The 14284-nt window shown below is 48.1% G+C and overlaps 1 protein-coding gene across 1 annotated transcript; it reads right to left on the bottom strand.

The window, feature by feature from the left end:
• Positions 1 to 4150: 4150 nt before the first annotated feature.
• On the bottom strand, positions 4151 to 7720 carry LOC125101804 (DLA class I histocompatibility antigen, A9/A9 alpha chain-like). Its single transcript, XM_047732295.1, has 8 exons — positions 7492 to 7720; positions 6969 to 7238; positions 6479 to 6754; positions 5599 to 5874; positions 5375 to 5479; positions 4895 to 4927; positions 4713 to 4760; positions 4151 to 4573 (listed from the first exon to the last, which is right to left on the bottom strand). The coding sequence occupies exons 1-8, from the start codon at positions 7703 to 7705 to the stop codon at positions 4524 to 4526; spliced, it is 1272 nt and encodes a 423-aa protein (XP_047588251.1). The 5' UTR covers positions 7706 to 7720; the 3' UTR covers positions 4151 to 4523.
• Between the last annotated feature and the right edge of the window lie 6564 nt (positions 7721 to 14284).

The following is a 14284-nucleotide window of genomic DNA, read 5'->3' as shown; positions in this document are numbered from 1 at the left end:
GAGATGAAGTAGGACAGTGTCTAAAATGGAGTGGTTTTTCAGACCTTTGTGGAGGCCACATAAAATCTAACAATATAGATACCCAGAAATATGTGCATGTATGAAGAAATATAGAATTTTAGTGTGTATATGAGGATCATCTGAAGTGATACAGATCTGGGTTTTTAATCCCAGGAAGGGACAAAGGCCGGGAGAAGACATGTTGAGCAATCACTTCATGACCCAACAATGCTACTCCACTTATCTGTGAGTAGGGACTGGAGTGGACAAACCTGGGCTCATAACAACCATCAAGGGAATTAGTTGAAAGATGCCACTTATGAGTCACTCCTCATCCAAGCAGACTTGAGTGCCTACAGTGTCCAGATCAAGTTCTAGTCTCAGATCACTGCTCCAAATGTGGAAATTTGTCACTCTTTTCCATTCCTGGTTCCCAATGTCTATTCCCAGAACTTGTACCTCTCTTCCCACATACAGGAATGCCATATGTCAACAATCTTGTTGGGGGCATAGACACCTCCAACCACAGAGAGGGAAACCCACTTTGCCAAACAGTCCAGCAGGTGGACATGACATGAAGCTTCAACAGTCACGTGACCACCTGCCAGACTCTGACTCTGGACATGTGACAGACACACTGGGACAGCATCCGTGCTTTAGGCACAGGGGGTCTAAGCAGGTCCACAGTCATGTCATGCAGCTGTCAGGGGCAGCAGCAATAGCAGTCCCAGCTGTAGGGTCCAGTGGCCTCCCTCAGGGGAGTCAGTGGCCTCGATACCCAGTAGCAGGCGCTGGTTGTCTGTGGGCCTCCGTCTAGGGTCCAGTGTGGATTCTACTCCCAGTTGTGTAGTCTCAATCCTGTATCGAGGCTTTCCTGGAAATAAAACAAGGTCCCATATATTCTCTCTCTTCCCGGAGTCTCTCTTAACTGTATGAATGTATCACAAGGAGTCAGAAACCCATGTAAAGACTTTCCAAGAGCAAGAATTCAGGCATTTTTTTTTTAACCAACTTTATAGAGATATCATTGACATACACCATTGTATGAGTTTAGGGTACAACCTGCTGATCGATACATTTCTGCATTGCACAGTGATAACAAACATAACGTTAGCTAACACATGCATCATGTCACATAATTCCTTTTGTGTGATGCAGACATTTAAGATGACATTTAAGATGAGTAACTCAGACTCTTATGAAGAGCTGATAACTTCCTCAGTCTGCTACCTGGCTGTGCCCACAGGAGAGAAACAAATGCATCTCCCAGCATGTCTTGCATTTTCCTTCCTACAAAAAGACATCTGAAGATTTATTTATTTGAGACAGAGAGAGAGGGAGAGAGAGAGAGTGAGCATATGTGAGAGAGGCAGGGAGGGGTAGAGGGAGAGAGAAGACATTTCAAGCAGACTTTGTACTAAGTGCAGCACCCAGCGTGGGCTAGTTCTCATGACACTGAGATCATCACCTGAACTGAAACCAAGAGTGGGACACCCAGATGCCCCGCAAAAACCATTTAAATGTGTCTGTAAAACCCCTTCCCACAACGAGGGCTCTCATCAATCACTTCAGTGTTTCTCTGTCTGGTGGAGTCACAGGATTGCATGTGGCTTTGTTACCAAATACTCAGGCCTCTCCCCAGACACCCCCAGCTTAGAATGTTGGGTGTGGGCCCAGGAATCACTGACGTGATAAGCCCTACAGGAGAGGCTGATGCACGGACATGTGAGGATCCTGCTTCTTGTGCTCGCTACTCAGTGTGGGATCTGAAGACCAGCAGCAGCAGCGCCGACCTTGTTATCAACCCAGCATCCATGCTCTACCCCAGACTGTCTAGACCTTCATAGTCCAGGAAATTCCTGTGCACACTGAAAGCTGGGCCTCCCTGGTCTCTCTGCCTTCTAGACGCAGAACCAGACAGTGCATTGCACTCTGGGTGTGCGCTCTGGTCAGCCTGCTTAGCCCTGAGGAGTCCAGGGTTTGGTCCTGTTCCTTTCTCTCCTATGGCCCTCGACCCTTGGTGACCTCATCTCTGCTGAAGGCTCTGATCATCATGTATATGCTGTCACCTCCCAAATCTCTTTCTCCAATCCGGATATTTCTCCTCCCCTGCACTCTGTATCCAACTGCCAACCTCACTGCATTTCTAATAGTTGTCTCAGATTCCACCTGCCTAAACTAGATGCCTGTGATGCTGCTTTTCCCAATGTCCTGCTTCCAGAATCTTCCCCATATCCAAGGAAAGCACACCACATTTCTACTTGCAGTCTGAAATACTGGATGCCCTCCTTGATTCCTCCTATTCACCACCCAGAATGAATTCGTTAGGAAAGTCCATCTGTGAATATCCAGCACCCAACCACTTCCTATATCTTCCCTCCTCACACCCCAGAGGTACAGCCCACATCCTCCTTCTGGGACACAGCACTGGTTTCCTACATTTTCCCCCACTGGTCACTCATCCTGCACCTCTCGATTCTCCCAGCAACAAACAGGTGCTGCTTAGAAAGTCAATCCCATTGATCTGTTCATTCTTGTAACTCCACTCCTCACTCAGAGAAAACTCAAAAGCCTTCTAATATCCTCAGACCTCCATGATGAGGTCACCTTCTTAGTGAGGCTCCCCTGATCCCTGGAGTAAAGGAGCCAATGTCCCCATCTCAGCACAGGTGATCTCTGGGTCTCCTTCCTCACAGCTCCTGCCAACTTCCAACTTAAACACTTCCCTTACTACCGCGCTTACATAATACACAGTTCACCTCTGAATGACACTGGTTTGCACGGTGCGTGTGCACCTGTGTGCGGACTTTTTACAGTAGGTACTGTCCATGCATTTCCTTATCTTTATGATTTCCAACTAATTTTTGCAACTTCATTCATTGTTAGAAGACTGTTTTCTACATGTAACATAAACGTGTGTTAAGTGACTCTTCATGCTATCAGTGAGGCTTCCAGCAACAGTAGCCTATTAGATCTTATGTTTTGAGGGAGTCAAAAGCTATACTTGGATTTCTGACTGCACAAGGGGGTCACTGCCCCATCCCCACATTGTCGGAGGCTCAAGTGTAGTCTGCCCCTTACACTAGAAATACTCTCCACAAGACCAGCACATTTTCCCTCTTCTTAGCTTCACTGAGGTGCCCAGATGCAAACATAGCATGTCCTGTATGAGGCACTCGATAGTTATTAGTTGAATGAATGAGCAGCTAGAGGACTCTTTCTTCTAGATTGAGTCTCAGGCACAGCTGTTTGCGGCAGCTCCTGCCCCACGTGCACCCACCTCACCATCCGTGCTGCCCACTCCCCTCACAGGGCTGCCCTCCCCTCCCTCTCTCTGCTCAGCCCCTCCCCCCACACCATCTCTCCTGCACAGCACAGCACACAGAGTTCTCTCTCCAGAAACACTGTACTCAGGCTTTTTGAGTCGTTTTCTCCAACCACAAAGAGATCTACATTAGACTCTGGTTTATAGATCCATGAACTTGGATCCAAGCCAGCACTGGGATCATTGAACTAGGGGTAGAGAGAGGACAGAGCAGCTGGAAAGAGAAACTAACTGATGTTTACTAAGGAGAAACTTTCAGATTCCTCCTCTAGCTCCAGAATCTTAAGAACAATCTAGAAAACAGGTCTAGAGTGAGGGGAAGAGATAGATGAATCTGAAAGTTCATCTCTCCATACCAGAGACTCCTGTGTGCAGGGGACAACCTAGGCCTATGGGAACACAGCCCAAAGGACACCTGCACCTATAACTGACAGGGTCACCCAGGGAGAATGGGACAAGAACTCGTACACAAGAGCGAGAGCCGGTCTGACGCTGTAGAGAAACAATGAAAAAAGCCCACCCCTGAATGGAGGCTATGACCCAACCCAGGCCTGAGGTGAGGTTGACCCAGTCACAGGAAGCTCTTCCTTCACAGGTCCTGGTGACAGGTGATGTCCAAGTCCCTGAGATCACAGGTCCTGGTGAGACAAGCTTCCACACTAGGGTCAAGGACACAGAGCAGAGAGATGACCCAGCTGAGGGGTAAGCAACATCACGCCCGTGATGCACTGAACACACGATGGGCACAGGCCCCATTCCCGCTCATTTCCTCACAGCCTTCTGCCTCCATCTACAACAGACTCAGCACAGTAAACACACGGATTCTGGAAGGTTCTCAGTGCTTCCATTTATTTGCTGTCTCAATTTTACAAATCTCCTCTTTTATTACCTCATCAACCCCACGTGGCAAGAATTAGGAAACACAACTCCTGTCTGGATTCTCATTTTCAATACAGAAGTAAGTCATTTGTACTCAGCCCAACATGAAATTAAGACAGGGATAGAGATGTTCCAGCCCTGCCCTGCTTGAACAGGAAAGCACATCTGAAAAGAGAATAAAATCAGAATAGCGAGGGGTCTGGTGGGCAGGGTGGGCAAATCCTCTCATGTCCTCACATTATGCTCAAAGGAACACAGACACATTCTGACATCTGCACAAAGAGAAGTCAGGGGTTGCTGATGTCACCAAGTGGGGGTACTAAGTGGGGGTGTGAAGAAATCTTCCATCTCTTAGTCCCCATAAGGCAGCTGGTCTCATACTGTGAAAAAAAATAATGTACAAATTGAGGTCAGTCCCATAAGTGGGGACATCGCAGAAGCCCCTCTCATGCTCAAAATGTCCCTAGTGCCCCAACCCTTCCCCACATCAGGGTCTCCAGGGTCTTACCTTTAGGAGCCATGAGAGACACATCAGAGCCCTGGGCACTGTCATCACCTAAGAGAGAACAAACAGGACATGGTCAGAGCTCACAGGAGAGGAGACTAAAGGAGGAGCTATGGTGCATGAACTCCCCATGGGGTCCTGTCTACACTTTCCAAGGGTCTCAGGGATCACCCCTCCATACTTACGTGCAGCATGAGAGTAGCCTGGTCCTTTTTCTCCTGTGGGAAAAAAATATCATGTTAGAGGCCTGGGGCAGGGCTGGGCCATGAGATCCTAGAGGAAGCTCCAAGTCCTGGTTCTAAATGAAGTTTCCAGAATTGTAATTGAACACCCAGGACACGAGAGGAATCATGAAAAATGAGGTGAGAAGTCACTGGGTCACCTGACTTGCTGGAGCTCTGTCCTCAGCAGGGACTTCCCTCTTTGTCCTATAACTGCTGGGCATGAGGTCCCCATCACCAGAATTAACAAGATGAAAATATGTCCTTCATTTTCACGAGTGTTTGCTACAGAGTGAGTGTTTGTGATCAGCTCCAGAGCAGGCAAGTCCATTTGTGACGATGGTACTTCCCAGTAACAAGGCAAGACAGTCTGCTACCTAGGAAATTCCCCAGTGGGACAAGAAACCTGAGATCCCCATCCCCCTACCCCACTCCATTCCTTACCTGAGCGCTTCTTCCTCCAGATCACAGTTCCAATCACTGCAGTGACCACCAGGAGAACCAGACCAGCAATGATCAACGTGAGGATGATGGTGCGAGGAGGTGGCTCTGGAAATGGAGGGAAGGTGAGGGGTCCAGAGCTCCGTTAAGTGTCCTAGCCCTGCTGAAGTTCTCCAGAAGGCCTTCTGCTTTCCCTGAGAAGAGGCTCTATCCAAAACCCTCCTTACCCCATCTCAAGGTGACAGGCTTGGGCAGCCCCTCATGCTGCACGTGGCATGTGTATCTTTGCTCCTGTCCAGAAGGTACCACCACAGCCACCCACTTCTGGAACGTTCCATCTCCTGCAGGCCTGGTCTCCACAAGCTCTGTGTCCTGGGTCAGGTCCTCTTCATCTCGCTGCCAGGTCAGGGTGATCTCCGCAGGGTAGAAGCCCAGAGCCCAACACCTCAGGGTGACATCATGGTCGGAGATGGGGTGGCGGGTAACATGTGTGTTGGGGGGTTCTGAGGAAGAGAATCAGAAAATCCACACTTGGGTTTACCTTTATGGGCCACTGAAACGGCATTCACATGACCATTCGAAGATGGACTGGGTATTGGTTTAGATGGAAGAAGCACAAAACCCAGTCACCAACCCAGCCCTTGGGATCTTCTAATCCTGGAAAGTTCTAGAGTCAGGGAGAGGGTCCAGGATAGGAGGCTGTAGGTTTAAGGGGTAGAGCAAACTAACGGTCCTGACTGTGGTGGGGGGTGAATGACTCAACACACCCAGTCAGACCTCCAAAGGTGTTGTAGTGGAGAAAAAGGCCTTGAGAGGTTAAGCCCGGTTTCCCAGGGTGGCTGCCAGGGTCAAAGGGAACCGCTGATGGGTTATTGCAGGGATGGTCTCCACTTGTCTCCCGGGAAAGACTAGATTCCTCAATTGTCCTTTAGAGAAAAGCGGCCCTCTGGCTGAGTCACTCTCTAGTAGGAACCTGAACACTCAGGCGGACCTCCCTCTCCCCACCCGTGGGAGGTCGGTGTTCTGATACCAAGTCCATTTTCCCTTCCTGGTGGGAAGCCAGCCCCAGGGGAGGGGAGATCAGGGAGGCCCCGAGGCCCCTTGTACCTGCGCGCAGCAGCGTCTCCTTCCCGTTCTCCAGGTACCTGCGGAGCCACTCCACGCACGTGCCCTCCAGGTAGTTCCTCAGCTGCTCTGCCGCACCGGCCGCCTCCCACTTGCGGCGGGTGATCTGCGCCGCTGTGTCCGCCGCGGTCCAGGAGCGCAGGTCCTCCTTCAGGGCGATGTAATCCGCGCCGTCGTAGGAGACCTGACAGTACCCGCGGAGGAGGCGCCCGTCTGGCCCCACGTCACAGCCGAACATGCGCTGGATGTTGTGAGACCCTGGCCCAGGCCGACAGCGAGGGGGTTAAACAGAAAGTAAGACCGCCTAAAAGTTCCCGCGGTTCTTTGGGCTTAAGGATGGGGGACGGGGGTGGGGGTGCGGGAGGGTCCCTCACACTCGGGTGACGCTCAGACCCGGACACTCGGGGCGACCCCCGCCCGTCGGTGCGGTGGGGATGGGGGTCGTGACCTGGACCCGGGCCCTGTCGCTCACCGGCCTCGCTCTGGTTGTAGTAGCGGAGCGCGGTCTGCAGGTTCACTCGGTTAGTCTGTGCGTCGTTCTTGCAGATCCGCGTCTCCCGGTCCCAATACTCCGGCCCCTCCTGCTCCACCCACGGCGCCCGCGGCTCCATCCTCTGACTGGCAGAGTCGCTGTCGAACCGCACGAACTGCGTGTCGTCCACGTAGCCCACGGAGATGAAGCGGGGCTCCCCGCGGCCGGGTCGGGACACCGCGGTGTCGAAATACCTCAGGGAGTGGGAGCCTGCGGGCGCGGAGGGGCTGAGACCCCGCCCGACCCTCCTCCCCGCGCGGGGAGCGGGGCCCAGGTGGAGGGCAGGGAGAGAGGGCACCGAGTCGGGGAGAGCAGGGTGCAGGCGAGGAGGGACGGGGTAAGCACAGGCTGGGGCGGGGATGGGGGCTGCGGAGAGGCACCTTCCCTGGGTGTCCCGCGTCCCCGCCGGGTGGTCCCCTCGCTCCCGCCCCGCAGAGGCCCTTTTCTCCCGCCCCGCACTCACCCGCCCAGGTCTCGGTCACGGCCAGCGCCCCCCACAGCAGCAGGAGGAGGGTTCGGGGCATCACGACCTCCATCTTCAGTGTCTGAGGAGACAGTGAGTCGCCGCTGGGCTCGCAGGCGGGTGAGGAGACTTTATAACCCGAAACCGCGGTGCCGCTGATTGGCTTCGCCAGAAACCCGGCACCCAATGGGAGCGCCAGCTGGGTCTGTGTCATGAGTATCCAGACAGGAGGAGGTGACACAGGTTGGGAGAGAGAAAAGTGAAACCCAGAGAGATGGGAATTCCCCAACACTGGGCTTCTCCACCCCAGACTCACCTTGGGGCCGCTGAGGCGACCCAGGGACCTGGGACTTTGCCCTGACCCCTCACCTACTGCACAGAGCGCTCTTTGTCACGCTGTCCCCCTGAGCCGTGTCCCAGGAGCTGCGTGAGTCAGTGATTCTCAAACATTCTGTTCACAGGGTATCTACATAGTCTCCCAGATGACTGAGGATCCCAAGGATCATTTTGTGTCTGTGGGTTATCTCTATCAGTATTTACCGTAGTAGGAATAAAACAAGTTTAAAAATTCATTAATTCATTTAGATTCGTATTAATAATCTATGGCATGAAAACAGAAATACCGTTTTTATGCAAAATAACTATTTCTACAAATAAAAAGCATAGCGAGAAGAGTGATGTTCTTGCTTTTTATATTGTTGCAAGTCTCTTTCTTGTCTGTCTCCTTAGAAGACCCCTGGATGTTCAGATTTGCTTCTGCCTTTATTGTGTTGTTTTGGTTGAAGTGTATGAAAAAATGTACAACCTTACACAAATATGGGAGACTAGTAGTTTCATAACCTTCTCAGATCATTATGGCTATTCATCTTAGGTACTGTATTCAAAGGACACAAGTTGTACTTTCTCAAAGGTTATTTGCAAAGTGGAACTTGAAAGAGTATCATTGACTCTGTCATCTGATGCATTAAAATCCACAGGCCCATCTTGCACACTGAATGGATCTTGTACTAATGCATGATTTTTAAAAAAGTAATGTGTTGTTTAACTAAGTTATGTATGTGTTCCAGTGTTGATGAGGTTAAAATTGAATTATCAAAAGTCATATTTGTTTTAATATTACCACAGATCCCAATAGATCAGTAGTGGGAAGCTGTCAAGTTTATTGGTACATCACAAGTTTCCCAAAATTCTGATTTTTCTCTTGAGAGCTTACATTTGATCAAGCAACAAGTACTCTCAGCTGTTGTATATGAGTTGATTTTCATGAAAGGTTAACTTCATGTTCATTTTCCAGAAACTGTCGGTCAATTGCCCTAGTCTAAATAATCCAAGTTTTGTGCCGTTCATTCCTTTAGGTAAAAATGGCATTCTGTAAAAAAAAAAAAAAAAGAGGCCAGTCTCCCACTGGTCCTGCCCTGGCCTCCTCCTCACTCAGCAGAATCCCTCTCCCTGAGCTGCACTTCCTGCTCTGAAAACTCAGCTCTGACTCTAGCCCCTGAGTGCATCTAGAAGAGACCTCACCTCCAGGAAATGAGCTGGCAGAGAGGGTCCCCAGTCTGGGAAGGGAGGTGGAGGGACAGGGATTTCCTTTTGGTAACTGGAGACAGTTTGCCCCTGAAGGCACCAGACTCAGGCATAACCGACTTTGATTTGTGACACATCAGCTTCTTATGTATTCACATCCCAGACAGAAATCTGATGTTGTCTGTAAGAGAAATCATGTTGGTCTTCTCAGTTTACATGTGTCTCATGCCTCTGACTCAAGACCCACAAAGCATGAAGCACAGCACCTTCCAATGCAACAGTCTGTGCGGAAGGAATTGTTCTGTATCTGCGCTGTCCAGTATGGTGGCCACAAGAGGGATGTGGCTCTTGAGATGCAGGTGGCACTTGAAATGGGGCTGGTGTGCTGAGCAGTTGCATTTTTAATTGTTTTGAAAGAATATGAATTTAAATAGCCACAGGTGGCTCATAGCTACTATTCAGACAGTACATAGCTAGAATGCTCTTAGTTGTCAGGATCCTCCTTAAAGAAGATTCTGTGTGACTCATAAGCATATACGTATTAAATTTATCTTCAAATTGAAGACATGGATTGTCTATGTGGGTCTGAAACATATCATATGCTTAAAATACAGCACCTAAGTATAATTACCATGCATTGTAACAGCTGAAGTATACAGACATGAACCAAAACATGATGTATCACATCTAGGTCATTAAGTGTTCAAAAATGCCCATCCCTGGACCTCTTTGTTATCTCTATTACTTGGGTGTCTTGGGTCTTGTATGTTCATCTGATAAACAGAAGCAGACACATAAGTCTTCACCAAGCCCAGGTGAGAGGATTTATTGAACACACATGTATCAGATACCTCATAGGCTTTGTAGGTACTTGTAAACGTCATAAAGAAGACGATGGACTTCTTCGATTCCATTATGTTATTATCTTCTACTTCTTTCTCCTTCCCATACTTTTGCTCAAATTCAAACAATTCTGTGTTTCCCTTCACCCTTAAAGCCCTGTGCTCTTCATTTCTACTGAGGTAGAAATATACATGAAATGTTTACAATTTTGAGATGAAGAAATTCTCTAAGCACGGCCCAGTGATGAAAACCCATCAAGAAAAACATGAAATATCTGCATGTCAACCACACACTCACAAAGATACAAACACATGTCATGATCGAACTAAAAGATACAAACATGGTGCACCTCGGTGGCTCAGTGGGTTAAAGCCTCTGCCTTCAGTTCAGGTCATGATCCCAGGGTCCTGGGATTGAGCTCCACATCGGGCTCTCTGCTCTGTGGAGAGCCTGATTCCTCCTCTCTCTCTGCCTGCTTCCCTGCCTACTTGTGATCTCTGTCTGCCAAATAAATAAATATAATCTTTAAAAAAACAAAAAATAAAAGACACAGACACAATTTGATGGTCAGAAGGGTAACATTCATTATTGTTCTTCAACCAAGACCACCAGGAGCACTTGCAGGCCCTCAAGTTGGATCTATTCTGTTGCAGTGAGAGAGAACGCACACCTTTGGGGGCCGTGGGGCATCTTAATATGAAGGTGTTGGAACCTAAGGGACATGGGCTTTGGATGGGAGTTTTGGAGATGATCTGTGGAAGAGGGGCCCACTCCCGACTTTGTGTTGTCAGGACATGTGGGCAATCCCATGGTTGAGCATCTCAGTGAGTCCGCTCTCCAGCAGGCAGACCAGAGCAAGGAGAGAGCAGTCATGGTGAAGAAGCAGCGATTGCTCACATCGGCTGACACAGGGAGATGCGTGTTATTTTGTGGATTGTTCAGTGCCTTGCTTTGTCTGTAATGACACAGAGTGATGTTGTGGTTTCAGAGTGTCCTTGTCTGATGCTGATGTTCTGTGAGGTGACTGACTCATGTCCCACAGGAGAAGAATATGGCCAAGTGGTGGACACTCACCAGCTTCTGACCACACTGAGCCCGACTGTCAGTGTCAGACCAGCTCCCAGTGTTGGGGGCTGCTGGCTCTTCTCTGTTAAATTCCATATTTTAAAATAGCTACAACTGATTCAAAACATAATTATAGAATTGGTATTTCTCTTTTCATCTGGATTAGACAACCTTAGCCAGGGGGTGAAGGTGAACTTCATCCGTGACGAGCGAGTGATCACTGTATGTTCTTGCTGTGTTGTGTGGAGAACGGCCCACCCAGGTGTGGTGTTCCCAAACCCCACAGCCTCAGTCAGCCTGATTCACAATGAGAGACAGTCTACAAAGTACCCAAACCATCTCCTCAAACATGTCAGGGTCATGAAAAACAAGGACAGTCTGAGACATGGTCACAGGCAGAGGAGCCCGAAGCAGCCATGATGAGATTCAACGAGGCAACTTGGATGGGATCCTGGGAGAGAAAACAAAACCATAACAGCAAATCCTGCGTGGAGATCAGTAGTAATGTGTGAATATTGTGTCATTAGCTCTGACAAATGCATGACGGTGAGATTGGGGTTAACGACAGGACAATTAGTATGGGGTCCTCAGGGACTCTGCACTAACTTTGTCACTTCTCTGTAAATCCCCAACTATTCTAAGGTGAAAGTGTCTTTTGTAAAATAGCCCTCAGAGAGGGAATCGGTCCAGGAGGATCGAGAATCTACTTTTCAGTTTTCCTGGACTTGTGATCCAGGGGCTGGAGAGAGGGGTTGTGGGGAGGACAGATGGCAACTCAGACACCGGGCAGGGCTCCAGAGCGCTCCTTTCCCGGGATCCCTGTCCCCCGGCTGCACCTGGCCCCAGGGCTGCTCAGAAGGCCCCTTACTCAGAAGGCCCCAAGACTACTAGTCTGCTGGTCCTCCTTCTGGACCTCACTCAGTTCAGCCCCGTGCGCCCCCTGGCGGTGAAGGCCTGGAGCGCAGCAGCACCCCCGTGTGGCCACAGGGCTGATGGCAGAAGACCTGAGGGGCCTTTGACTTTCTCCCCAGGGACTTCCCCGGGGTCTCCTTAGGCTCCCCAACAGGGACACAGGGCTGTGCACACAGAAGAAGTCCCCATCCATTGTCAGTCTCCAGTCTGAATTATCTAACTATTTATATTCAGACAAACTGATTCTTCATTCTGCCTTTCCAGGCTTTCAATGCTGTTTATCTATGGAATTTTACTATATATATTTTTCTTTTTGTTCTAGAATTTTTATTTGGTCGTCTTAGTTCATTCTGCTTCTTTGTTCTGGTTTATTTTCTGTTCGCCATTTAATAACAAGATTCTCTTACATTCCTTCAACACATATTTATGCAGTTCTTTGAGCACATTTCCTGAAGCTGTGTGGGAGCCTTTGGTGCTGATTCCCATATCTGGGCGCACTGCGAATACGTTTCTGTTGACTTTCTCATTAGAGTCACACATTTCTGTTTGAATAAGTCATACATTTCTTTGTATGTCTAGTAATATGTTCTTTAAAAGTGGATTATGCATTTTATGTTTAAGCAAATCTGGAATCTATTTTATTTTTCTTGAAGACTGTTCTTTTTCTAGAATTGTTTAACCTGCACAGACCCCACTATGGCCTGAGCCCCTGCAGTGCTGACAACTGTTGCCTGTGCCCTGTTTTTCTGCGTCCAGTGGCTGCATTTTTGCCCTGGGTCCTGAGTGAGCTGCCCTCCATCTGTGTGATTAGTGGTAAATCAAGGATGTGCAGTTTCTACTCAGATTATGACACTCACCTTCTCTGTGGTTACATTGTTCCTGAGATTTCCCCCAGACTTCCAAGTGCCCTGCCAACCATGAAGTCTGACTTTGATGCATTCATCCAATATTGAATAAGGAAAGGGCTAACGTGTAGGCAGGGAGAGGCAGGGGGCCCCTGGCTGGGACACTATTCCTGGCAGGCAGAAGCTCTAAGCCAGAGTCAACAAGAGATAAGGAAACAGACCTCTGGCCTCCAGTGGATCATATGTTTCTTTGGCGGCTACAGTGTATCACAGAAAATGACCAAACCCCAAAGAAGTAATTCATTAACAGTTCCTCAATAGTCCTTGCTCAAGCCAAGACGGCACAAGAATCTCAAGGCCACGAGCTTCCCAGTCAGTTCTCAAGAAGAGACTGCCAGTCAATGAAGAAATCAAACTCTCTCTCTTCACAGATGACATGATATTTTATATGGAAAACCCAAAAGACTCCACCCCCAAACTACTAGAACTCATACAGCAATTCAATAACATGGCAGGATACAAAGTCAATGTACAGAAATTAGTGGCTTTCTTATACACTAACAATGAAAATACAGAAAGGGAAATTAGAGAATCGATTCCATTTACTATAGCACCAAGAACCGTAAGATACCTGGGAATAAACCTAACTAAAGAGGTAAAGATCTGTACTTGAGGAACTACAGAACACTCATGAAAGAAATTGAAGAAGACACAAAAAGATGGAAGACCATTCCATGCTCTAGGATCAGAAGAATAAAGATTGTTAAAATGTCTATACTGCCTAGAGCAATCTATACTTTTAATGCCGTTCCAATAAAAATTCCACCGGTATTTTTCAAAGAGCTGGAACAAATAATCCTAAAATTTGTATGGAATCAGAAGAGACCCTGAATTGCTGAGGAAATGTTGAAAAACAAAAATAAAACTGGGGGTATCACATTACCTGATTTCAAGCTTTACTACAAAGCTGTGATCACCAAGACAGCATGGTACTGGCATAAAAACAGACACATAGACCAGTGGAACAGAGTAGAGAGCCCAGATATGGACCCTCAACTCTATGGTCAAATAATCTTTGACAAAACAGGAAAAAATATACAGTGGAAAAAAGATAGTCTCTTCAATAAATGGTGCTGGGAAAATTGGACAGCTATATGTAGAAGAATGAAACTCGACCATTCTCTTACACCATACACAAAGATAAACTTGAAATGGATAAAAGACCTCAACATGAGACAGGAATCCATCAGAATCCTAGAGGAGAACATAGGCAGTAGCCTCTTCAATATCAGCCACAGCAACTTCTTTCAAGATATGTTTCCAAAGGCAAAGGAAACAAAAGCGAAAATGAACTTTTGGGGCTTCATCAAGATCAAAAGCTTCTGCACAGCAAAAGAAACAGTCAAGGAAACAAAGAGGCAACACACGGAATGGGAGAAGATATTTGCAAATGACAGTACAGACAAAAGGCTGATATCCAGGATCTATAAAGAACTTCCCAAACTCAACACACACAAAACAGATAATCATATCAAAAAATGGGCAGAAGATATGAACAGACACTTCTCCAATGAAGACATACAAATGGCTATCAGACACATGAA

The sequence above is a fragment of the Lutra lutra genome, chromosome 6 (assembly GCF_902655055.1).
Source record: "Lutra lutra chromosome 6, mLutLut1.2, whole genome shotgun sequence".
NCBI lineage: Eukaryota > Metazoa > Chordata > Mammalia > Carnivora > Mustelidae > Lutra > Lutra lutra.
This window is presented reverse-complemented; position numbering and strand designations above follow the sequence as displayed.